The sequence below is a fragment of the Microcaecilia unicolor genome, chromosome 5 (genome assembly GCF_901765095.1).
Source record: "Microcaecilia unicolor chromosome 5, aMicUni1.1, whole genome shotgun sequence".
Taxonomy (NCBI): Eukaryota; Metazoa; Chordata; class Amphibia; order Gymnophiona; family Siphonopidae; genus Microcaecilia; species Microcaecilia unicolor.
Window position 1 is genome coordinate 354,191,354 of NC_044035.1, and position 25,138 is coordinate 354,216,491.

Sequence of the window (25,138 nt, forward strand, 5' to 3'; positions counted from 1 at the left end):
AATGACCCTCCCTGAGAATTCATACACAGTGAGCGCTCTGTGCTGGGGTGGTCTGTGTCTCTGCTTTGCCTGTATGTTTATTCTTGTTTCTTATTTTTCCCTTTTGTTACTTGATCCATCCCATCTGGGCTGCCAGGTGAGGAAGTCTGGTGCAGGATCACAGTGAATTTGTGCAAGGCCGATTCTATCAATGCCTGCTTGCTGTCAGAGCCCCCGGGCATCCCAAACCACGAGGTGAAGTCGGAGCCTGCGGAGCCCTCCTACCCCGCCCCACTGCACTCGGAGATCCAGCTGCTTCCCCAGCAGGCTGGCATGGCTGCCATACTGGCTACAGCGGTGGTTAACAGTAAGTCTGAGTATGGACAAAGCGAAGGGCGAGTGAGGACGCCCAGAGGCTGTCTCTGTTGTATCCTCAGGCCTGATGCTGCCAGCACATTCACAGCTGTTTCCTGCTTCCTCAGGAACAGTGTAGCTTCCAACACCACCGGCTTCCTCCTCTGTAAATCTCTCCTCTATATTTCCGGTGGTGGGGGGGTGGGGTATGGAGGGTGGAGAAGGCTTCTTTGGTGGCCGTTGTGTCGGTCCATGTAAATCTGTAGAAATGAACACCAGTGACACCTGCAGGTCAGACAGACTCACTTGAGGCAATACATCTTCACTGGACTACGAGATTTTGTCCTGGGGTGGGGAGGGCGGGGCAGTAATTGTGCTAGCTGCAGGAGGGGGTGGAAGTCCAGCATCTGAGCATAGCTGTTGACAGCTGAGAGTTAGGATTATTTTTCTTATTAACATATTCTCAGGGGCAGTGGCGTAGCTACGTGGGGCCACGGGGGCCTAGATTTGGCCCTGGACCCCCTGCCGACGACCCTCTCGACCCCCCCCCTCCCGCCACCAACCCTCCCCCATCGCTGTCGGCTACCTTTGTTGGCGGGGGACCCCAACCCCCGCCAGCCGAGGTCCTCTTCTTCTGGCGCAAGGCTTCGTTCTGTTTCTGTGAGGACGTCAGACTCACAGAAACAGAACGAAGCCTTGCGCCAGAAGAAGAGGACCTCGGCTGGCAGGGGTCCCACACCAGCAAAGGTAGCTGACGGCAGCGGTGGAGGAGAGTTGGCAGCGGGAGAGGGGGTTCGAGAAGGTCATCGGCAGAGGGGGGGGGGTCAAAGTTGGTGGCGGCGGCACCGGGGAGGGGGGCTAAAATGTGCCCCCTCACCTCGGGCACTGGACCCCCCTCCTGCCGATGTCTGGCTACGCCCCTGCTCACGGGTGCTCCTTTTAGGATATCAGTGCTTTACCAGCTGTGCGAGAAAGGAAATATGCGAATGAAATGTTTTAAGAAGCCTGAGTGAAGTTCATTTTCCTCTGACACTCCCTCAGGGCCTGGGCAGGCAGTGAACATCTGCAGTTTATCTAGGAAGGGAAGAAGTGTGTGTGGAGGGGGGGGGGGGGGGATGCCTTACGGATCACTTATAGTCTCCTTGTCTTCGCTCCAGAGGATGTCTTTCCCTGCAAGGATTGTGGTATTTGGTACCGGAGCGAGAGGAACCTGCAGGCCCATTTGATGTATTATTGCGCAAGCCGCCAGAGTGCTACCTCGCCTTCAGTGGAGGAGAAACCCAAGGAGACGTACCCCAACGAGCGAGTCTGTCCCTTTCCACAGTGCAAGAAGAGCTGCCCCAGTGCCAGCTCGCTGGAGATACATATGCGCAGTCACAGTGGTAAGGAACTGAGAGCAAAAGCACCATCCAATGTCAGCATGAGCAGCACAGTGTACACTGCGTGACACTGCATTCAGTGTGAGAACGGGCTATGCATTGGTGTGGAAGTGTACAATCCAGTGAGAGAATGGGGTGTGTATGGTGTGAATATGCACAACGTGATGAGAGACACAGGTGTATTCTGCTGTAACACTGAACAAAAGTGTGAGACTCAAACCCTGGTGCACAGGATGTTGTGGACCTTGATGTGACAGTGCACAGGATGGTGTGAGACTCGGTAGATCATGGTGTGGCGATTCACAGGATGGTATGACCCTTGGTAGGTCATAGTGTGACGGTGCACAGGATGGTGTGAGGCTCGGTGGATCATGGTGTGACAGTGCACAGGATAGTGTGAGACTCGGTAGATCATGGTGCGATGATGCACAGGATGGTATGACACTTGGTAGGTCATAGTGTGACGGTGTAGAGGATGGTGTGAGACTCAGTGGATCATGGCGTGACAGTGCACAAGATGGTGTGAGACTCAGTGGATCATGGTGTGATGGTGCATAGGATAGTGTGAGACTCGGTAGATCATGGTGTGATGGTGCACAGGATGGTGTGAAGCTCGGTGGATCATGGTGTGACAGTGCACAGGATGGAGTGAAATTCAGTGGATCATGGTGTGACGGTGCACAGGATAGTGTGAGACTCGGTAGATCATGGTGTGATGGTGCACAGGATGGTGTGAGGCTCGGTGGATCATGGTGTGACAGTGCACAGGATGGAGTGAAAGTCAGTGAATCATGGTGTGACAGTGCACAAGAATGATTGAGACTGGTGGATCCTGATGTGATGGTGCACAGGATGGAGTGAAACTCAGTGGATCATGGTGTGACAGTGCACAGGATGGAGTGAGCCTCATGTAGTTTCTCTTTTCCCATGATGCAGCACTGGAGAAGTATGTTACAGTTTGCCCTCACAGGAAATGCATGCTGAGCTGTCCTGGAAGTGGGAGTCTGTTTGCATAACTCTTACATAAAGTCCCATCTGCAGGTTATCTGGGCACTGCTCTCTCCTTGTATACAAGGTGCAGTGGGATGTTTGTCAAGAACACGTCCGTCCGTCAATGCTGATGTCTCTCTTTCTTGACCTGAGACTTTCACAAGACATTGTGTCCTCTGACAGGTCTCCTTTTAGGGTTTCATTGCAGTCTCTCTTCTTCCATCCAAGCTGGTTCTCTTTAGAGGTGAAGTGTGCAGCTACGACATTGCTGTATACACAGCCTTCCTTAACTGGGTCACCTTTACCCTACCTGCCCTCTCTTAACTGGGTCATCTCCCCCTCCTCCCTGCCCAGCCTTTTATTCCGTAATCCCTCTATCTGTCTCTTAATTGTCTGTAAGGGCATTTATTTCACTCCCCATCACTTAACCTGCTTGTATAGCTTTCTGGCTAGCTGTTGTCTCTATAGTTACAAAACACAAAAGAGTGGAAGAACGCCAAAATCCAAAAAGACCAGCCCAGAAGTCACGGAAGCAAGAGCACCAAGATAAAGTGCGTCGACTTTCACATCAGGGTTTGTAGACTGCTCCAAGCTGTTTATGCGTTGCTCATTTTGAGAGATTAAGAAGCCAAGCTGTGTACGTCAAATTGTTGACCCCTGATGAAGGCTTTACAGCCGAAGCACGGACCGTGTAGGGTCCCAATAAACTTTCTTGGTGCTCTTGCTTCCATGTCTTCTGGGCTGGTCTTTTTGGATTTTGGCGTTCTTCCACTCTTTTGTGTTTTGTCTCTCTGGTTCGGTTTGTGGAAGTATTACATAGTAACATAGTAGATGACGGCAGAAAAAGACCTGCACGGTCCATCCAGTCTGCCCAACAAGATAACTCATATTTGCTGCTTTTTGTGTATTCCCTACTTTAATTTGTACCTGTGCTCTTCAGGGCACAGACCGTATAAGTCTGCCCAGCACTATCCCCGCCTCCCAACCACCAGCCCCTCCTCCCAACCACCGGCTCTGGCACAGACCGTATAAGTCTGCCCAGCACTATCCCCGCCTCCCAACCACCAGTCCCGCCTCCCACCACCGGTTCTGGCACAGACCGTATAAGTCCACCCAGCACTATCCCTGCCTCCCAACCACCAGCCCCGCCTCCCAACCACCGGCTCTGGCACAGACCGTATAAGTCTGCCCAGCACTATCCCCACCTCCCAACCACCGGCTCTGGCACAGACCGTATAAGTCTGTCCAGCACTATCCTCACCTCCCAACCACCAGCCCTGCCTCCCAACCACCGGCTCTGGCACAGACTGTACAAATCTGTCCAGCACTATCCCCGCTTCCCAACCACCAGCCCCGCCTCCTGATCTTGACCTCTTTCTTCTTTTTGGGGGGTTTCCAGGTCTCTAACAATTATACAATTATACAGAGTCAGAAGTGTGTATACACCTACCTGCCCCTTCACACAAACCTGGGCTGCCCAACCCTTCACCAGTGTAGTGGACCGCTTTCTACACAGGTGAACATGGCGGTACAGCATTGCTGGTCATTGCTCTGGTTTCTGACTCTAATTGGGGAATGCCAGGTTCTGATTTTGTCTTTTCCTGAACCCCAGTCCTCTCTTGTCTCTTCCAAAGAAATGCAGACCTGTCAGCACCGGTTCCAGTTCTGGTCCTTTTTCCACACCCAGTTGGCTGTTCCCCTGAAACACCTTCCAGGTGTTGTGGATCTGGTGCCTCTCTTCTGAACTGGAATGTTTCCCCTTTACCTTGGCCTTTCTGTCTGGGAGGGGGGGCATGGGGTGGCGGAGACACGAAGAAGACTCCGATAAGAGCTGACTTTGTTTCTGCTCTGTCTGCAGGAGAGAGGCCCTTTGTCTGTCTGATCTGCCTTTCTGCATTCACCACAAAGGCAAACTGTGAGAGGCATCTGAAGGTGCACACGGACACGCTCAGTGGTGAGTAACAGTTGAGTCGCGGGACTTTCCTGGGAGCTGGTACTTCAGGCACTCCCTGCAGCTTGCCAGGGCCATTTCATGGCAGCACCAGTGAGCCCAGGGACCGTTATGATCCATTCTGGCCTCTGAAGGACCACTCAGTGCTAATATACCAGGGACTATTGCCTGATACACTTCAACCTCTGAGCAGCCACTCATGCAGGAACCGTATACTCAGGGTCACAGCGTGATGCTCTACAGCTTCTGAAGAGCCACTCATGAATAACCTGCCCAAGAGCAAGGGAAACATGTAGGGTAGAGGCCCATCTGTCACTCCAGGAGTTGCTTTACTGTCAGACCACTTTTCTGAGAAGAAATTTGCTCAGCCCGGGTTATTTAAGAGAGGATGAATGAGTACTATAGTGTGTGGTCCCTGCAAGTGAACAGGATGTCTATCTAAACAGGGGCGTAGCCATATTTCGGCTGGAGGGGGGTCCAGAGCCCGAGGTGAGGGGGCATATTTTAGCCCCCCCCTCCCGGCGCTGCGGACCCTCACCTGCCATTGCTGACCCCGCTGCCGCCACCACCAACAAGTTTGACGACCCTTGCCGACGACCCCCTGCCGCCCGCCGCCAACCCACCCCCGCTGCCGTCGCCATGGGCTACCTTTGCTGGCGGGGGACCCCAATCCCCGCCAGCCGAGGTCCTCTTCTTCCCACGAAGGCTTTGTTCTGTTTCTGTGAGTCTGACATCCTGCAAAGGTAGCCCACGGCAGCGGCGGGGGAGGGTTGGCGGCCGTAGGGGGGGTCGAGAGGGTTGGTGGCGGGAGGGGGGGTCGAGAGGGTTGGCGGCAGGGGGGTCCAGGGCTAAATCTACAGGGGCCCAGGTCCCCGGGGCCCCACATAGCTACACCACTGTATCTAAATTTCCATTTTTACAGTGGAGTCCTGTGCATCTGACTTTCTGTACTTCCTGTGCTCTTTCTATGTAATAATGAGCAGTCAGCACAGTGTAGTGGATGGCGTTTCCTGCTCTGGCTCCACTTCCTTTTTGACTGTAATTATTTCTTCTTGTGACTGCAGGCGTGTGCCATGGCTGCGGATTTGTCTCCACTACCAGAGATATCCTGTACAGTCACTTAGTGACAAACCACATGGCCTGCCAACCAGGGGCCAAGGGGGAGGTATACTCGCCAGCAGCGAATGCCAAGCAAGTGACGCCAGGTAATTACCAGCCTGCCTTCTTCACAGTGGGGTGGAATTTCATGCACATAGTAGTTATTTTTCAGCTGGATCCCAGGTAAAAACTAACCCATCAATATTCAGCCATGGCTAAGTTACTCCGGTTGATGTAATTTTCAGAAAGCTTTTGATAAAGTTCCTCATGAGAGACTCCTGAGAAAATTAAAGAATCGTGGGATTAGGAATTGGTCATTGGACAGAAAACAGAGGGTAGGGTTAAATGGCCGTTTCTCTCAATGGAGGAAGGTGGAGTGCCGCAGGGATCTGTACTGGGTCCGGTGCTATTTAACATATTCATAAATGATATGGAAATGGGAACGATGAGCGAGGTGATTAAATTTGCAGATGATACAAAATTATTCAAGGTTGTTAAAACACGTGCGGACTGTGAAACATTGCGGGAAGACCTTAGAAAATTGGAAGACTGGGCATCCAAGCGGTAGATGAAATTTAATATGGACAAATGCAGAGTGATGCACATTGGAAAGAATAATCGGAATCATAGTTACGTGATGCTAGGGTCCACCTTGGGGGTCGGCACACAAGACAAAAGATCTAGGTGTTGTTGTAGATAACACGCTGAAATCTTCTGCGCAGTGTGTGACGGCGGCCAAAAAAAGCAAACAGAATGCTAGGAATTATTAGCAAAGGGATGGTGAATAAGACCGAAAATACATATAATGCATTAGTATCACTCCATGGTGCATCCGCACCTTTTTTTTTTTTGTTACATTTGTACCCTGCGCTTTCCCACTCATGGCAGGCTCAATGTGGCTTACATGGGGCAATGGAGGGTTAAGTGACTTGCCCAGAGTCACAAGGAGCTGCCTGTGCCTGAAGTGGGAATCGAACTCAGTTCCTCAGGACCAAAGTCCACCACCCTAACCACTAGGCCACTCCTCCACTGTTGCTACTATTTGAGATTCCACTAGCAACATTCCATGTAGAAGTCGGCCCTTGCAGATCACCAATGTGGCCGCGCAGGCTTCTGCTTCTGTGAGTCTGACGTGCAGGACGTCAGACTCACAGAAACAGAAGCCTGCGCAGCCTTCTACATGGAATGTTGCTAGTGGAATAGCAACATTCCATGTAGAATCTCCAATAGTAGCAACATTCCATGTAGAATCTCCAATAGTATCTATTTTATTTTTGTTACATTTGTACCCTGCGCTTTCCCACTCATGGCAGGCTCAATGCGGTTTACATGGGGCAATGGAGGGTTAAGTGACTTGCCCAGAGTCACAAGGAGCTGCCTGTGCCTGAAGTGGGAATCAAACTCAGTTCCTCAGTTCCCCAGGACCAAAGTCCACCACCTTAACCACTAGGCCACTCCTCCACTGCATCCAGTTGTGGTCGCTGTATCTCAAAAAAGATGTAGCGGAATTAGAAAAGGTTCAAAGAAGAGCGACCAAAATGATAAAGGGGATGGAACTCCTCTCGTATGAGGAAAGGCTAAAGAGGTTAGGGCTCTTCAGCTTGGAAAAGGGAAGGATTAGGGGAGATATGATTGAGGTCTACAGAATCTTGAGTGTTGTAGAACGAGTAGAAGTAAATCGATTTTTTTAATCGTTCCAAAAGTACAAAGACTAGGGGGCTCTCGAGGAAGTTACATGGACATACTTTTAAAACAAATAGGAGGAAATATTTTTTCACTCGACCAATAATTAAGCTCTGGAACTCTTTGCCGGAGGATGTGGTAACAGCGGTTAGCATATCTGGGTTTAAAAAAGATTTGGACAAATTCCTGGAGGAAAAGTCCCTAGTCTGCTATTGAGACAGACATGGGAAGCAACTGCTTGCCCTGGGGTTTGTAGTATGGAGTGTTGCCACGGTTTGGATTTCCGCCAGGTACTTGTGACCTGGATTGGCCACTGTTTGGAAAACAGGATACTGAACTAGATGGACCATTGGTCTGACCCAGTATTTACTCGGGATGTCGTGGGTCTATCTTTAAGATATTACAAACTATACAAAATATGTCTGCTAGATTAATATTTTCAGCTCGCAGGTATGATGGTACGAGTCCTCTTTTGGTCAGGTTAAATTAGTTACCAGTCGTTTAAAGTTTACGTGATTATGTTTAAAATTTTATATGGTGCTGTCTCGGGATACTTGATGAAGTGTATGATACAAGTATTACACAGGGGGGAAATAAATATAGTCTCCGAAATCAAATGATGATGAGTTTTCCCAGTTCGTCAAAAATTAAATCTAGAAAAGTTTTTTTCTTTGTCTATATCATATCAAGGGGTCAGGATTTGAACTCATTGCCTTCCTCCGTTCGAGTAATGTGTGATTATAGTGCTCTCAGAAAGACTGTAAAGACTTTTTTATTTTGTAAGTTCCTGACTAGTAAAGATTAATTCCTTATAACTAAGGACTTCAGTGGGTATTAGGGACAAGGGATTTATATAACACTGTATTTCCCTGTTATTGTCCAGACCTTGTTCCACACTGAACTTAGTCAACGATGTAGCGGAATTGTAATAATGTAGGATAATACTAGGAAGCCCTTACTCCCTGTAGAGCTCCCATTCCCAGGCCTACCTTTTAAGTCCCTAGTGATCTAGAGGAAAAAGTCAAGAGTGATCTGCACTCACTCCTGCCCATTGTGGCTCTTGAAACAAAAGGTTTGCCACGACCTCTAGTGGCAGTCTTGCGATTGTGCAGGCAGCCAGGGTGGAGAAAAACAAGTGGGGATCATGTCTAATTTTTGTCCCCTAAAAGACCACCAGGGATTTTAAAGGTAGCTTGGGGAGGCCTGTAGAGGGTTGGGGGTGGGTAGATCCTAGTTTGGGGGAGCTATGCTCTTGGGGATGGAGGAAGTGAGGGGGGAGATGCTGTTCTTGAGGGAGGGAGGGAGGGGATGGCAATACTCTTCAGGCAGGGGGGAGGTCGGGTGGGAGGGAGAGACCACAGGACTTCAGGCCGTTATCTAGAAGTTATCCAGGCAGTGGTTCAGAGCCAACCAGGCAAAGGTTTTTTACGTGCTCCTGTCTGCCCAGTTAGCTACTGGTATTGAATGTTGTTGGTGCTCTACTAAGTGCCAACGCTGCTCCTGGACCTCCTGGCATTACTCAGATAGTGCGGTCAGGGCTGATATTCAGTGGCACTACCCAGTTAACTGCCACTGAATATCAGTGGATAGCCGGGCTCGTGATTTAACCAGGCAGGAGCCTCTCCAGTTTGACCCTGAGCTATGTCTTTGCAATAATAAGCCTCTTGGCATGCGTTTCCATTTCAGCAGCTCATTGTTAGAGAATTTGCATAAACTTCCATATGGTAGAAAATGTGTAAAAGTTAACCACGGCCACTGGCCACACTGTGTACAGAATTTCACACGGCGGCCATTTTGTTTTTACCTGAATAAATCCCACCTGCTAATTCTGTCACATTTTTACATCAAAATTCTCCAGACAATATTTCAGCAAAAGTCACTTGTTAACCACAAAGTAAAAAAAGCTGAAAGCTTGACTTGATTCTCGTATTCCTCACTGTGCATATCAAATTTCATTTCAATATAATTTTAATATAAATGAACATGGAGGAAAAAGACCTCAGATGTCTCGGTTTGACAGCAAGTATAATTTTGTAGTACCAGCACATCAAAGACTCCAATCTTATCATTGGACAAAAAAACCTAATTTTAAATCACATTTAAAACATTTTTTAAGGTAATCAATAGAAATCAAAGAAAATAAAACATGGAAAAGAAAATAAGATGATACCTTTTTTATTGGACATAACTTAATACATTTCTTGATTAGCTTTTGAAGGTTGCCCTTCTTTGTCAGATCGGAAATAAGCAAATGTGCTAGCTGACAGTGTATATAAGTGAAAACATTCAAGCATTACTATGACAGTCTGACAGGGTGGGAGGATGGGGTGAGTAGGAGGTATATAAAGCTGTATTTCTCTGTTGATCACCCTCCCCTCACCTATCCACACCCACCCTGTTAGAATATCAATGATATGCTTTGATGTCCCCACCCCCATCCTCCCACCCTGTCAGACTGTCATAGTAATGCTTGAATGTTTTCACTTATATACACTGTCAGCTAGCACATTTGCTTATTTCCGATCTGACGAAGAAGGGCAACCTTCGAAAGCTGATCAAGAAATGTATCAAGTTATGTCCAATAAAAAAGGAATCATCTTATTTTCTTTTCCATGTTTTATTTTGTTTTATTTCTATTGATTACCTTTAAAAGTGGACTAACACGGCTACCACACCTCTCAAGATTAAATTTTTAAATAATTATTTCTGTGTAAAGCTTGCATTGTGATGCCTTCCGTTATGCATTGTTTTCTTCATCACTTCTTGTCTACACGTAATGTTGTAGCAAAAAAATACAGACATGAAGACACATAGCTTAAACTTTCACCCCTCTCCGTTTCACTCTTCTATATGGCTTCATCAGGGGACTAAGCGCTTCTGAAATAAATCTTCTCTTGTACACCGGACTTTCAAAACATGGCCGAGACATCTGAGGTCTTCTTCCTCCATTTCCATTTTCTTGTATATTAAAATTAAAAATTTGATATTCACAGGAATACGAGAATCAAGACAAGTTTTCAGCTTTTTTTACTTTGTGGTTACATTTTTACACCAGCCTCACGATGTGCAACGCTTACACAATTGAGTAAGTGTGTCCATCATATAGCGTGATACCTGCAAACGTATTTGTGTGTGTCTGCGTCTATCACGTGGTGTAACACAGGAATATTTGAAGAGCCAGGCCTCTGTGGTTCACGATAAGACGGATTACAGATTTTGCCCTTGTAATGGAGCTGTGAGACTGGAAGCCAAAGTTCAACATTCCTTCTCCTGAGCCCAGGCATCGTGTTCTGTCCCAGGCCTCGCGGCAAGGCTGTGTTACCAGCTTTGCAGAGTTTTACACACAGAGACACTTCATGCGAAATGAAGACCAGCTGCTGCACCTGTGTCGAACTTGAAAAGTTCAGAGCAGAGCACTAGGCGGTTTTCTTTCAAATCAAGAGGTCTAGGTGCTTCTTGTTCTTTTTAGTTTGAGACAGTTTGGTTTTTTTTACTACTACTACTTGACATTTCTAAAGCGCTACTAGGGTTACGCAGCTCTGTACACCATACATGAAAAAGACAGTCCCTGCTCAAAGAGCTCACAATCTAAATATGGAATGTTGCTAGTGGAATAGCAACATTCCAAGTAGAATCTCAAGTAATAACAACATTCCATGTTCCACTGCACTAACCACTAGGCTACTCCTCCACTACTACTACTACTACTACTACTACTTAACATTTGTAGAGTGCTACTAGGGTTACGCAGCGCTGTACAGTTTAACAAAAAAGGACAGTCCCTGCTCAAAGAAGCTTACAATCTAAATATGGAATGTTGCTAGTGGAATAGCAACATTCCAAGTAGAATCTCAAGTAATAGCAACATTCCATGTTCCACTGCACTAACCACTAGGCTACTCCTCCACTACTACTACTACTACTACTACTTAACATTTGTAGAGTGCTACTAGGGTTACGCAGCGCTGTACAGTTTAACAAAAAAGGACAGTCCCTGCTCAAAGAAGCTTACAATCTAAATATGGAATGTTGCTAGTGGAATAGCAACATTCCATCTAGAATCTCATATAGTAGCAACATTCCATGTAGAATCTCAAGTAATAGCAACATTCCATGTTCCACTGCACTAACCACTAGGCTACTCCTCCACTAGCAACATTCCATGTAGAAGCCTGCTCTTGCAGATCAGCAATGCGGTCGCGCCGGCTTCTGTTTCTGTGAGTCTGACATCCTGCACTACTACTACTACTACTTGACATTTCTAAAGCGCTACTAGGGTTACGCAGTGCTGTACAATTTAACATAGAAGGACAGTCCCTGCTCAAAGGAGCTTACAATCTAAAGGACAAATGTACAGTCAGTCAAATAGGGGCAGTCTAGATTTCCTGAAAGGTATAAAGGTTAGGTGCCGAAAGCAACATTGAAGAGGTGGGCTTTGAGCAAGGATTTGAAGATGGGTAGGGAGGGGGCTTGGCGTAAGGGCTCAGGAAGTTTATTCCAAGCATAGGGTGAGGCACAATGAGTGGAGCCTGGAGTTGGCGGTGGTGGAGAAGGGTACTGAGAGGAGGGATTCGTCCTGTGAGCGGAGGTTACGGGCGGGAACGTAAGGGGAAATGAGGGTAGAGAGGTAATGAGGGACTGCAGACTGAGTGCATTTGTAGGTAAGAAGGAGAAGCTTGAACTGTATGCGGTATCTGATTGGAAGCCAGTGAAGTGACCTGAGAAGAGTTTGTTTTTTTGACTGAGCAGGGTCAGACTTGGAACTGGTTTGTGGATAACTGTCTTCTCCATGCCTGTAACTCATAAACACGTCTCTTCTTCCCCTGCAGGGCTGAGTCCAGGAAAATGCTCATCGATACCCAAGTGCAGCCGGTGTGGGTTCGTTGCCGACAGTCTCTCTGGTCTGCAGCAGCATGCTGTGATACACACACCGACGTCTACACCATCGGACACAGCCAGTGGCGAACTGAGCCCCAGCCAGGAGTCAGCTGCAGCCCCCGAGTCAGCCCAGAAGTCGCAGCTAGGCAGTCTGGAGAATGGCGATGCTGATCCCCTGAGAGACAGGGCCTCCTCTTCCTCCTCCTCTTCCCCCAGTGAGACGACCCTGGATGTAAAGATCAAGGAGGAACCTGGTCTGGACCAGAACCACAGAGCAGCCCTGGATCACTTGAGCTGCAGCCCCAAACAGGAAGCCAGTACAAGCTCTGAACTAGATGAGCCCTCAGTAAAGCCATCGCAACGGAGCCCGCTGTGTACAGTGGTGAAAACAGAAGTTACCAGCCCAACCCCCGGCTCCAGCCCTGTCCCCAGTGAACCGGGGACGGCGGTCGCCGGAGGTACTGTCTTTCTGCCCCATTACATGTTTGGACATGAAGCTGCAGTGGTCCCTCAGGCATCTGAAATCCTGGCCAAGATGTCAGAGCTGGTCCACAGCCGACTGAAGCAGGGGCATGGTGGTGGGCCAGCTCTCTACGCAGGAGCTCCGGTGCAGAAAGGGGCCACCTGCTTTGAGTGTGAAATCACCTTTAATAACATCAATAACTATTACGTACACAAACGACTGTACTGCTCCAGCCGCCACGCACACGAGGACAGTCCACCTGGTGTGCGCAAGCTCAAAGCAGCGCCCGGGAAGAGCACGGCGCCGGCAGGGAGCGACAAGAGCTCGCAGCTCCCCACCGCTGAAGAGCAGGGGGTCTCCAATTCCCAAGGGGAGGCTGAAAGTGAAGCCAATACACAAGCCACAGAGAGCAAGCTGGTAGAAATCAAACTGGAGGACGGGGCCTCGAAGGACACGTCCTCTGAGGGGGACAGTACCAGCAGGCTGAGCGACGACTGCCAGAGCCCGAGCAGTTCTGTGGACGACCTCGATGATGATCCCACTAAGACGGCATGCGATGCGTGTAACATACGCTTCAGCCGCCACGAGACTTATATGGTTCACAAACGCTATTACTGTGCCTCACGGCACGATCCGCCCCTACGCAGAGTGAACGCGGGCAAAGTGCCTCTCCTGCCCCAGCCGGTGCGCACCCGGAAACGGCGGAAGCTGTATGAGATCCACGGTTTGGCCAGCCCCTCGCTGCTACCGGCACACCAAGCGCAAGAACTGCCACTCCCTCAGCTGACGGGGGGGCAGGGGGTCAGTCTTCCTCTTACTAACCCTGGCGATCCCATCGCTGTGACAACCAGATCAGAGCCCACGCCTGTCCAACCAGGCCTTATTTCCATGACCAAAGGGGCAAAAGTTCCATCCCCGAGCTCCAGTCCTGACGCTGAAGAGCCGATCGATCTCAGCAAGAAGCGCCGACTCCAAGGTGACGTCACGCCTGCCCCACTGCTAGCCCTTGCAGACTATCATGAGTGTACCGCATGCAAAATCAGCTTCAACAGCCTGGAGAAGTACTTGGCTCACAAGAAATACCACTGCCCATCTACTCCACTCCAGCAGAGGTCGCTACAGCACCTGCAGAACACAAAGAGCTCCGAGTGTGGCGTGACGAAGCGGAAGATAAACAGCACCACAGAAAGCCAGGAACGAGAAGAAGGCTTGGACAGCAGGAGAGTGAAAATGGAGAGAAGGATGTCGCTCAGCCCAGGGTCAGTCAGCGCTTCAGCAGCGGCCATCTGTCTGCCCACAGGATACACGTGCGGCCCTGAGCTGGACTCCCTGCAGCGCTACATCAGTATCGCAAAAACCCATCAGCCACCAGCCAGTACCCCTACACCATTCTGCCCTTATTGCCCACTCAATGGGACCGTCAAAGGCGACCTGATAGAGCACATCAAAAATGTTCATGGTCTACTGATAGCCAAACCAGCGACAGGACACATACTGCAGGGCAATTTCATCGAAGTTATGGTGGCAGGCCAGACGCAGCTCAGCAGTGCTTCAGAGAGTAGCCTACCAACCCCGCCAGGAGCTTCTGTGTCATCTCCCCTACAGCCAGGCCTAAGGCCCAGGAAAGATGTGAAAGAAAGATCCTCCACGCCGTTATCCAATGGAAGCCCTCTGCAGTCCAACTCACCCAGGCCGCTTCTGCCTCTGTCCCCAGCTCTTCCGTTGAGCATCTCGCCGACACCTGAAGCTCTGAGAGAGGTTGGGATTAAGCCCCCCACCCCGCCATTACACACAGACAAATCGGTGCAGACTTCCAAAGACTTCCCGGTCTCTGTCCCTAATGGAAACCAGAGATACTGCCGGCTGTGTAATATCAGGTTTAGCAGTCTCTCCACCTTCATAGCACATAAGAAATATTACTGTTCCTCACACACTGCCGAGCACATCAAGTGACTGCGGGACTCCACAGGGAGGAGGGCTTTCCCACGCAAATCCACGTGCTGCTCCAGTCACTGAAGGCCTCTCTGCCTGCGTCCAGCCGCAGCACTCGCCAGCCTCGCTCCTGGGGTAGATGGTGAATGGCTGCAGAGAGCGGCCACCCGGAACGTGGCTCGCTTGTACTACAGAGTGCAAAAACAGTGTCATGTCCCTCAGCCCCTGAACACTAAAAGCACAGAAGCTAGGGCGCAGGGAACAGCAGCAAATCCCTGCTTGTTACAGAGACTCTCCTGCCAGAATTTCTTTCTTTTTCTGTTTTTTTTTAACCTCTATTTATAAAGGCAAAACCCAGCAGGGATTCTGTTTGTGGAGGGGCCTCCGTGGGAAGTGGTGAACTGATTGTACTGCAGGACCTCTGGTGCAATTCCTACGTATACCTGTCACTGTGCTTCTTACCTCTCCCAGCATCTGTGAGTGAGAGCGAACCACCCGGGTTACCTCTTTGTAGCTTGCGTAAGAGCTGCAATCCCTGGGGTACCTAATCGAAAGCACTGCACACGCTCCCGTCAGATATTAACCATTAGCACTCAGGAAAGGGATTGCACAATTATTGGGGATAGCTCTCAAAAACAGACTGTATATGAGCCCGTTCAGGTGGGTCTTAAATGTTCAGTAACGCACGGGCGGAAAGTAGCGTGTGAGCTGACGGAATCCACAGATGGCAGCGGGCTGGCTTGCTCGCCTTCTCAGCCTTTGGTCCAACACTCTATTCCCATTTTCAAGACTGCTCCCAGGGCAGAGAGAGCTTGTTTGAGAGGAAAGGAACAGCCAGACACAGACACGTTAATACACCAGCCCAGATCTGCTGTGTGCACACTACAGAGAGACTTCACATTGCCCTCACAGTTTTAATTAGCAGCTTTACTCGTTACTGGGTGGAGTGTAATTACCCTTTTCAGTACATGCACAGTGTTTAATGGAATTACTTTGGCGTACACTGACACCATGGCTACTGGTTTTAATCTGTGCTTTTTCAGTGTTCCTAAAGAACTGAATTCCTCACACGTGCGCTGGGCTTAAGGCAGGGGTTCTCGATCCAGTCCTCTGGATGCTCCCATCCAGTTGGGCTTCCAAGATACCCACGATGAATATGGATAAGGTGGATCTGCATTCACTGCCTCTGTTGTATGGATTTGTGTCTGGTGCCTGTTCATACTGGGTATCCTGAAAACCTGACGGGCTGGGTGCGTCCCAAGGACTGCTTTTGGAGCGAAAAGTTTTCAGAGACAAAGGTGTGTTTGTGTATTTCGTGGATCAATTTCTTGAAGGTTTCTCCCCTGCCCAGATCTGATTAGCGACCAGTCATACTCCAATCTTGTCCTACGGGTGGCCCTCCGTCCTGAGCTGTGAGCGACAGCTGCCTCATCCCACCTTGCCCTTGTGTAATGCATGACCCACCTTGCTCTGCCTTTGTGTCTCATTCTGCCCTGCTTATGCGGGATGAGTGGTCTGTTTCGCCCTGCCGATGTGTAACGAGTGGCACTTCTGATCTATGTGTGACACCCTGTCTGTTTATGACACTTCATTCCCTGGCCTTTGCCTGCATACATTGGACAGTGATAATAAAATTCTTAGGGCAGTAAGACATCTCAGAATTCAACAATTCGCTCTGCCCATGGGTGACAACAGGTGACCCATCTCCCCGGCCCATGCATGATGGGAGATCCATTCTTTCCTTCTATGTGATGGAGGGGTGGGGGGCTCAGTGGAGCAGAAGGAGTGCCCTCAGGGTAGGGCAGTAGGTCCTTTGAGTTTTGCCACCCCCATTTTCTATAGTAAGTGATAACAGAGGAACATTAAACCATGTCGCGATGCAGTCCAGTAACATCCTTGGGTATTGCTCACACCCCGGACAGTTTCCCAGCCATCTCCTTTCACACAGTTGGCTATAGAGTAGGGCACCGGTTTCAAGTGAGTGAGCCCGTAGGAGCGCAGGGTGCAAGCTGTCCATCTTGGAATGTGCTGGCAGCGCCGACCCTGGGGGAACGGGTCGCAGGCGGTCTCTTGATTGCTGAGTGCAGTGTCCCTCTGGGAGTGAATTGCGATTTCCTCCCACAGTGCTGAGCGATGAGTGCCCATGTGGACTGTGCAAACCTCAGTCCTGTTCACCTCTGTTAGGGCTGTCCTCTAGTACTATTTTGCTGGTCACAGCCATAAAACGAGGGAAAGGCATTTTGGAAAGGATGCTTTCAGTGCTGCTTGGAGGGTCTTGTGACAATCGTGGGAAGCTGTCAGCACCTTCACTTTGGAGAATTTGCTCTCTCAAATTTAAAAGAACTTTTCTAAAGCATGGCCAGCGGAGTCTGTGCCCATTGAGGCCTGCTGATGTTCTCGACTCTTATCCCAAAGTGGGATTGCGTTTTGCTCAGTCCAGCATATTGTTGGGGTAGGAAGGGAAAGATCCGAAAGCCTCCTAATTTGCACAGGTTCTCAGTTAAGGCCTTACTGTTCACGTAGGGTCTCCCAACTCTTTCACCTTGGTCATGGTGATGTCATCATTTGGCTGTTTTGATACAGCAAGATTAAGAAAGCTGCATTTATTTCATGCCCCCGAGTGATTTACCCCCCCCCCCCCCGTCTTCAGACCCTTTGCCATTGGTGTAATTTAGTTCAAATTGTACCCACCTCTTGTTTAGTCGGTTCTCTCTTGTGCTAATGGTGCCTCCCTGTCGCTGAAGGCTATGAGAGCCCCCCCCCACCCCGACCTACCCACCCAGCTATGTTGCAGACCTGAAGTCTTCACACTCATCATCTCCTGAGGTCCCCTCTATTACATGTGTGTGTGTGTCTTTGTGTGCGTGCAAAGGAGGGCATGTCCGCATATTCACTGATGGACATGCTGTTTTGGTGGTGGGGGGGGGGGGGCACACCAGATAGAGCCAGAAATGCTTCCCCCTCCCCTGGCTCGTGGTACTTAAGTTCATCGGTGTTGACGTTGTACAACTGTCCCTTAATGTGAATGACACCAGTATAATATGACCGATGGAAAATTGGGCAGTGTGGGGTTACTGAAGGTGAGGAGGGCATTTAACTGTGCTTTACGGGATCCAACCTTTCCTGAAACGCTAGAGGCAACGTGTTAACGTGTCTGCTGCCTCCCCCCCCCCCCCCCCCCCCAGATCATTTGTCTGTTTCTGATCGGTACACCTGTAGATTATCATACATGTGTAAGTGTTGATTTTGGAAGAAGTGTGACTTACACATGCTTCACATGCAGATTTCAAGGAGGCGTGTTCTCATGGTTCAGCTGCTTCTTGAAAAGCAGACGTGGATTCTTGTGTATAGAGCTTGGAGACGTGTCGATGTCTACGTCTGCCCGAGTCACTCGATGCATAGCTGACTGTAGATGTGGGCATTAACTTGTCTCCAGCTTAGTGCATTGTCTAGTGGGGAGAGATGGTGTGGGGGGGATTGTGTTCACTTCCCTTAGGCTGAAATAGGAAAAACTGGACATTGGGCTGTTGAATTGGCTGTCCTATGCATGGCAGGACTTGTGTGTCTTACAAGGCCTGATTTTGTGAATGAAATCCAAAAAGTGCCTCTTTAAGGCAATTTAATAAAGGCACCATGGGAGCCTCTGGACCCCCCAGCCTCAGCAGTGTCACATTAGCAGCTTCTCCGAGGCACTCAACACAGGTACATGTGTGTTGTATAAAATGTGCACTGAATGCATTTGATCTCCGACCTGCTTTATCTCCCCCTTCCCCCCCCCCCCCCCCCCCAGAACACCTTGCACCCTGTGTACCTGTGGATACCACAGAGTAATGTCATGAAAGGCCATTTCTGTGTGTGGAACGGCCATGGTTTGCGGAAGAACCTGGTTAAAGTCATCCCTTGGGAGTGGTTTCAGTAGATTGGGCGGGAAGGTGGCCTGTTTTCACCCTGTTTTGTAGCTGTCTGTGTGGCTTTACAGTTTTTGATGTACCATGAAGTACATTCACACCCCTCATTCTATAAATACAGATACCAGTCGAATTCTAGCATCTACCCCCCCCCCCCCCCCCCCCAATTAGTACCAGTAATGGCAGTTCCACAAATAAGTGTAGGCACGATATAAACTGAGCTTCTCCAACCGGGTTTTATTGAGGCTACGTTTTATATGTCATCAAATTCAGACGGCAAGACATATATGTACACGCACACACTCTCTCTTTCATGCCCCCACCCCCCAGACTTCACCCAGTCTCTCTCTCTCTCTCTCTCTCTCATGCCCCCCCAATCTTCACCTAGTCTCTTTCATCTCTGTATGTCCCCCCCTCAATCATCACTCAGTCTCTTTCTCTCTCTCTCATGTCCCCCCTCAATCATCACCTAGTCTGTCTCTCATGTCCCCCCCTCAGTTGTCACCCACTCTCTCTCTCGTGCCCCCTATCTTCATCCACTCTTTCTCTCCCTTATGCCCCCCCCCCCCAATCTTCACCCAGTCTCTTTCTGTCTCAGGTACCCCCCAGTCTTCATCCAGTTTTTCTCTCTGATGTCCTCCACAGCCTTCACACAATCTCTTTCTCATGTCCCCCCAGTCTTCACCCAATTTATTTCTCATGTCTCCCCCCCCCCCCCCCCCCCCCCAAGCCTTTGCACAGTTTTTCCCTTCACCTGGCTTCAGCAAACGAAGAAACAACGTGATTCTGGCTTCCCCACTGCGACTCGGCTCCCTGTAAGCTTGAGCCACGCGATGCCGGACGTTCAGGTTGGTCTCACAGTTTCAAGTCTCATGAGACTTGAAACTGCAGACCAGCCCGAACTTCCTGCACCGACTCACGATGGGGAAGAATTGCCAAGCTTTGAGGATCAGGAAGAATCACTTGACAGACCAGGTTCTGGCCTGTGGCCCGTAGGTTGGACAAGCCTGGTATATTTGCATAGCATAAAGCTTCAAGAGAGAAGTTACCATGGGTGTGGCATGGGTGTGTCGCCACTGAGGCACCAATTTCTAGAATTCTCCCCCTCCCCTCTTTAGATTGTGGGTGCTGTCATGTGCCGCTCTAGTGTGGAGCAAGCCTTAATGTGTATGTGTAAAGTACACACAAATTTCATAAAATACTCATGTAAGTCACTGCTTTGCCCACGGAACAAGTACCACTGCCTGGTCCCTAATTCTATAAGAGAGCTTTTAAGAGCACATACATCTGAGAAAGTGTTGATAAAATTATCCCTATGGGGTTCATTTTTAAATACACAGGATTATAAAACACGCTAAGCCAGCAGTTTTCAACCCAGTCCTCGAGACACACCTAGCCACTCAGGTTTTCAGAATACCCACAGTGAATATTCATGAGGTAAATTTGCATGCCCTACCTCCATTGTAAGCGGATATAATCTCATGAATATTTATTGTGGGTATCCTGAAAACCTGCCTGGCTGGGTGTGTCCTGAGGCCTGGGTTGAGAAACCCTGCAATAACCTATGCTTGTGCACCAGCGTTTCCCAAATCCGGTCCTGGAGTCCCCCCTTGCCAGTCAGGTTTTCAGGATATCCACAATGCATATGCATGAAAGAGATCTGCATATAATGGAAGCAGTGTATGCAAATCAAGTTCATGCATGTTCATTGTGGATATCCTGAAAGCCTGACTGGCAAGAGAGACTCCAGGACCAGACTTCACAGCTCTACACCAGAGCTTCTACACCCAGTCCTTGGGCCACACCCAGCCATCGGGTTTTCAAGATACCCACAATGAATATGCATGACATTGAATTTGCATACAGTGGAGGTGGGGCATGCAAATGTATCTCATGCATATTCATTGTGGGTATTTTGAAAACCTGAATAGGTAGGTGTGCTCTGAGGACTGCGTTGAGAAGCCCTGCTGTACAATCTAACATTTGCTCTCGGTAAGGTCTGTGTCTGGTATTTTTATAAAATAGACTCCTTCCTGCCCAGTAGACCTTGGCATCCTATTATAATTTACCTTCCACATGTATAAGAGCTGCTCTATTTAAAGCCTGAAGTGACATTTCTCTTTTTTTTGTATATGGCATTTCTTTAATGGGTGTCTACCGATTCCCTGCATTTTCCACAGCCCTATATGTATTTTCCAAAGTGCTCTGCGTGCAGTGAGCCTTTTGTAAAATACTTTGAAAATTTTGAATGTCCCAACTGGATTATCTCTTTTGGGAGATAGATGCCCTAGGCACAGTTTGGCTGCACCGTGGAAAGTTGGATACAGCGCTGCCCGGATCATCTAGAAGGGAATTGGTAGAGGAAGATTTGATACACGGGGAAGAGGACAGAAGGAGAGCCGAATTCACATTTGATAGAAGAGCAGCTGGAGGTGTAGTGTAGATGGCGGGATGGCACTTTTGAACACAGAGGGGAGGCTGTGGAACTGATGGCTGGACTGAAGTAGCTATAGCCTAGGGAGTGGATGGAAGACTAGATCGGAGTGGGGTGGGAAAAGTTAATGGAAGGATGTTGTGAGACTCATATATTTATAGGTGGGGAGGGATAGCAGGAAATTGATATGAAGGAACGTGGTGGGAAATCCGACTGTGTTACTTTGCTGTGTCCGGTGGTTATTTTATATTGACAGTAATTTACAGAAACTGGAGCCCATAAATTACATTTTCTTACACAGAACTCTGAACAGTTTGAAAGAACAGAATAAAAGCACATTGTCTGGGAGTGTAAGTGTGTAAATAAATACTTATGTATAATAAATCTGTGAATAGAATCTACCTGTGTCTGGATTTATACATAAGTGTACACGTACATGCACACACACATGTGTAAAAGACTGTTCTTACAAGGGGTGATTTCCTTGCAATGGGATATTTGGTGTACGAGTAGGTAGACTCTACCTGCCTTTGACGACATCTGTGAATTATTTCCTGAGGCCCAGTCGTCCAACCCGGATGAGACCCAGTAGTTCCGCCCCCCATTCCCAGCTCCTAAACTGTGCCTATCACACCTGCCTGGGCTTCATGTCCTGCTTATAGGGGTTTGAGTGTGTCTGCGGAGCTGACATCCAAGCACTGGTTGAAGAGCGGCTCGTCTGTGCCAGCTGACGCCCTACGGAAAACACCTGCCTTTACCATCTTCGGCCTCACTTTGCCCAAGTGCAATTGGCCCGATAAAATTCCTTAAGGTAGTAAACAGAAACCTCAGAATTCAACTTCTTATGGAGTTAGTTTGTTGCATTTTGAACGCACTGAAAAGATCTGGTAGCCTTGGTTTCAATAGGTTTTGGATTTTAGCTCACCCACTTTTTTTTCAGTAGTAGCTCAAAATGAGTTAACATTCAGCTGTAGCATCTTTTTCCCTGTCGGGCTCACAATTAAAGTTTATACTTGAAGCACATGCCCAAGATCACAAGGAACTACAGTGAGGTTTGAACCCCAGAGTTCTTAGCCCACTGCGCTAACCTTTAGCCTAATCCTTTAGATAGCACCTGCAGAGTCTGTTCCACCAGGACTTCAGATGAACGGTGGATGTGTCGTCTTATCCTTGTATACCACCTTGCCCCCAACCCAGTGATTTACTTCATGTAAGATCAATCTAGCGTGAGATAACAGAAAATAAATTAAAAGGTTGTGGTCCGTTCTACCAGGTTCTCAGAGGGATGGCCTTCCATTCTTAACCCTCACTTAAGATCAGTATAGCATGGCATATATAATCAGTGTGAGTTTTCTAGCAAAAAAGGTGCCGGCACGCAAATGACAGGCCACCCTTCAGGGGTGGGGTGACCACTGAGGGACCCACCCCACAATAACCAGGCCCCCTGCAACCAGTCAGAGAATCTATGGCAAGGCAGAATTGGTGTGTCGAGCCTGAGCTCTTTCATTAATACTTGGGGTCCTTGGGTCAATTTTAGCAGACAATGGAAAAGGTGCCGGTACTCAAATGCGAGGCCACCCTTCAGGGGTGGGGTGATCACTGAGGGACCCACCCCACAATAGCCAGGCCCCCTGCAACCAGTCACACAATCTATGACAAGGCAGAATTGGTGTGAAGAGCCTGAGCTCTTTCATTAAAACTTGAAGACCATGGGTCAATTTTAGCAGACAATGGAAAAGGTGCCGGTACTCAAATGACAGGCCACCCTTCAGGGGTGGGGTGATCACTGAGGGACCCACCCCACAATAACCAGGCCCCCTGCAACCAGTCAGAGAATCTATGGCAAGGCAGAATTGGTGTGTCGAGCCTGAGCTCTTTCATTAATACTTGGGGTCCTTGGGTCAATTTTAGCAGACAATGGAAAAGGTGCCGGTACTCAAATGCGAGGCCACCCTTCAGGGGTGGGATGATCACTGAGGGACCCACCCCACAATAGCCAGGCCCCCTGCAACTAGTCACAGAATCTATGACAAGGCAGAATTGGTGTGTAGAGCCTGAGCTCTTTCATTATAACTTGGGGACCATGAGTCAATTTTAGCAGACAATGAAAAAGGTGCCGGTACTCGGTACCCCCTCAAAAAAAGCCCTGTATATAATGTATATAAAAATAAAATAAATGATGATCCATCATGCTACTTACTAAGAAGCTCCACGCTGCTTGTAAGAGGCAGCGGATTGGGGAAAATCAGAATGAACTGGGTGCCACTCTCACTATGGCTCCGCTCCCCAAAAACCCAAACCTACCATTTGAACAGAGTAAAGCCCCTTACGTGTTACTTCTGAGACTCTCCTTAACCATTCCTTGACAACGATTCCCTGTGCCAGAGGGAGATCCAAGCCTTCAGGAGAGATTTATCACGCCATAACCATCTCTTGGCCAGTAGGCGACACGGCGTAATCCGCCAGGCCTCTTTCAGGGGTGACATCGTGTTCCAGTGATTACAACAGGCTTTATAATCCGCAGTCTCTGCTCCATGAAATCAGCGCCTGGAGGTTTCACCACTTCTTTCAGCCTGTATGTGATGGAGCTTTTTTTTAATCAGCAGATGTTGGCAGTGGGCCAGCCAGAAGGTTAAGTCCTAATTGACTTTATTGGCACTGATCTAAGGGCAGTTACCAGCTTAGAGAAACTTATAAAGAGCTGCCTTGTGCACACAGTGCTTCAGACTGCAAGGAGATGTCCAGGAATGAGCTCAGAAAACAGGGCAGGGTGAGAATGTTGCACAAAGCATCACATTCGCCAGAGATCTGACGCCCTACCGGAAGAGGGGAGCGCGCTGTTTCATGCCCAAATGCTGTAAATTGGCGCCCCCAAGGCCATGCACATCGCCCCAATTCTAAAATAGAACCTTTAGCGCCAAGATTCCGTTACAGAATACTAATGAAAGGTCGGCATTGGTGCGGCCTGTTCTTCCATGGCAAGGGCGGGATATAAGCTGCGCCAAACTGGGAGACATGCCCATGACCAGGCAATGTGTACACTCCCTTGCAGTTAGGCTGAGTGGTACTGAGATGCTACCATATAGAATAGCAATTTGATGGTGCTTTTGACGCATGCGAGTGATGCCTTCCTGTAGGTGCCACTTTATAGAATTGCTCCCATAGACTTTTGGCCATATGTCGGATCGACTCTTAGAGGCAGACTGCACCAAAACTGGCCTGAAATCCAGGTGCTGGCCCCCGAACACTCTCCACCTCCCTCGGGCCATCTGATGGCAGAAGATGAGCTTCTCCTCCCCCCCCCCCCACACCCCCCCCCCCCCCCCCCCCCCCCCCCGCAGAAAAGGCATCCTTCCAGGCTGCCATGCCCCTGGTAGAGACCTGGCCCCTCCAGGCTGCCTGGGCCTACCATAACAAGCCCTGGTGGTCTAGTGGTCTCTTCCCAGTGCCACTGCTCAATGGGAAATGGCCACCAAGACTTCCTGTGGCACCCTCACAAGACTGCCACAGGAGGTCCCGGCAGCAATTTTGACACTGGCACCGGTTTAATAAGCACGTTGCTCATACTGGTGTCAATGTCAAAATAGCTGCAGCAGTCTCATGAGGCAGGAATGAGTGGGCTTTGTTCCTGCCCCCAAAGAGGCCACTAGACCTATGGGGGGGGGGGGGGTTGTACAGCCCAAGGGAGCAGGTCTCTGCTGGAGGGGGCATGGCTGCCCAGAGGGACTCCTTTTGTGCGGTGGGACTAGGGTTACCATATTTGCTACAACAAAAAAAAGGACCCAAAATTCAGCCATGCCTCCTACTCCACCCCACCACATCTTGACCCCCCCCCCTCAAAAAAAGCCAGATTCTACAAAGTGAAAATACTGCTACAGTAACGAATGCATGTTCTTCCATACTCTGCTAAATATAAAATGAAAAGATGTGAATTTCTAAGCATTTGATAAGCCCGTCCCCCTTTCTTTTCCCTCCCATCTATGAGCAGCATTTCTCCCTCTCCTCTTAACCCCTTCTAAGTATTTCTCTCCCCCTCCCCATGTATGTCCCCCCTCCCCAAACTTTTTTCCAGCCTCCTTCCACCCACTT

General features: G+C 49.2%; 1 protein-coding gene across 1 annotated transcript in view; it reads left to right on the forward strand.

Moving 5' to 3' along the window:
- The window catches only part of ZFPM1 (zinc finger protein, FOG family member 1), a 344,168-nt gene extending 326,673 nt beyond the window's left edge, over positions 1–17,495 (forward strand). Inside the window, exons 6-10 of the mRNA XM_030204576.1 lie at positions 137–346; positions 1,491–1,715; positions 4,561–4,656; positions 5,718–5,858; positions 12,264–17,495. Of these exons, the coding sequence (XP_030060436.1) occupies positions 137–346; positions 1,491–1,715; positions 4,561–4,656; positions 5,718–5,858; positions 12,264–14,728 (3,137 nt within the window). The 3' untranslated portion in view covers positions 14,729–17,495. The remainder of the gene's footprint in view (positions 1–136; positions 347–1,490; positions 1,716–4,560; positions 4,657–5,717; positions 5,859–12,263) is intronic.
- The last annotated feature ends 7,643 nt before the right edge of the window (positions 17,496–25,138 follow it).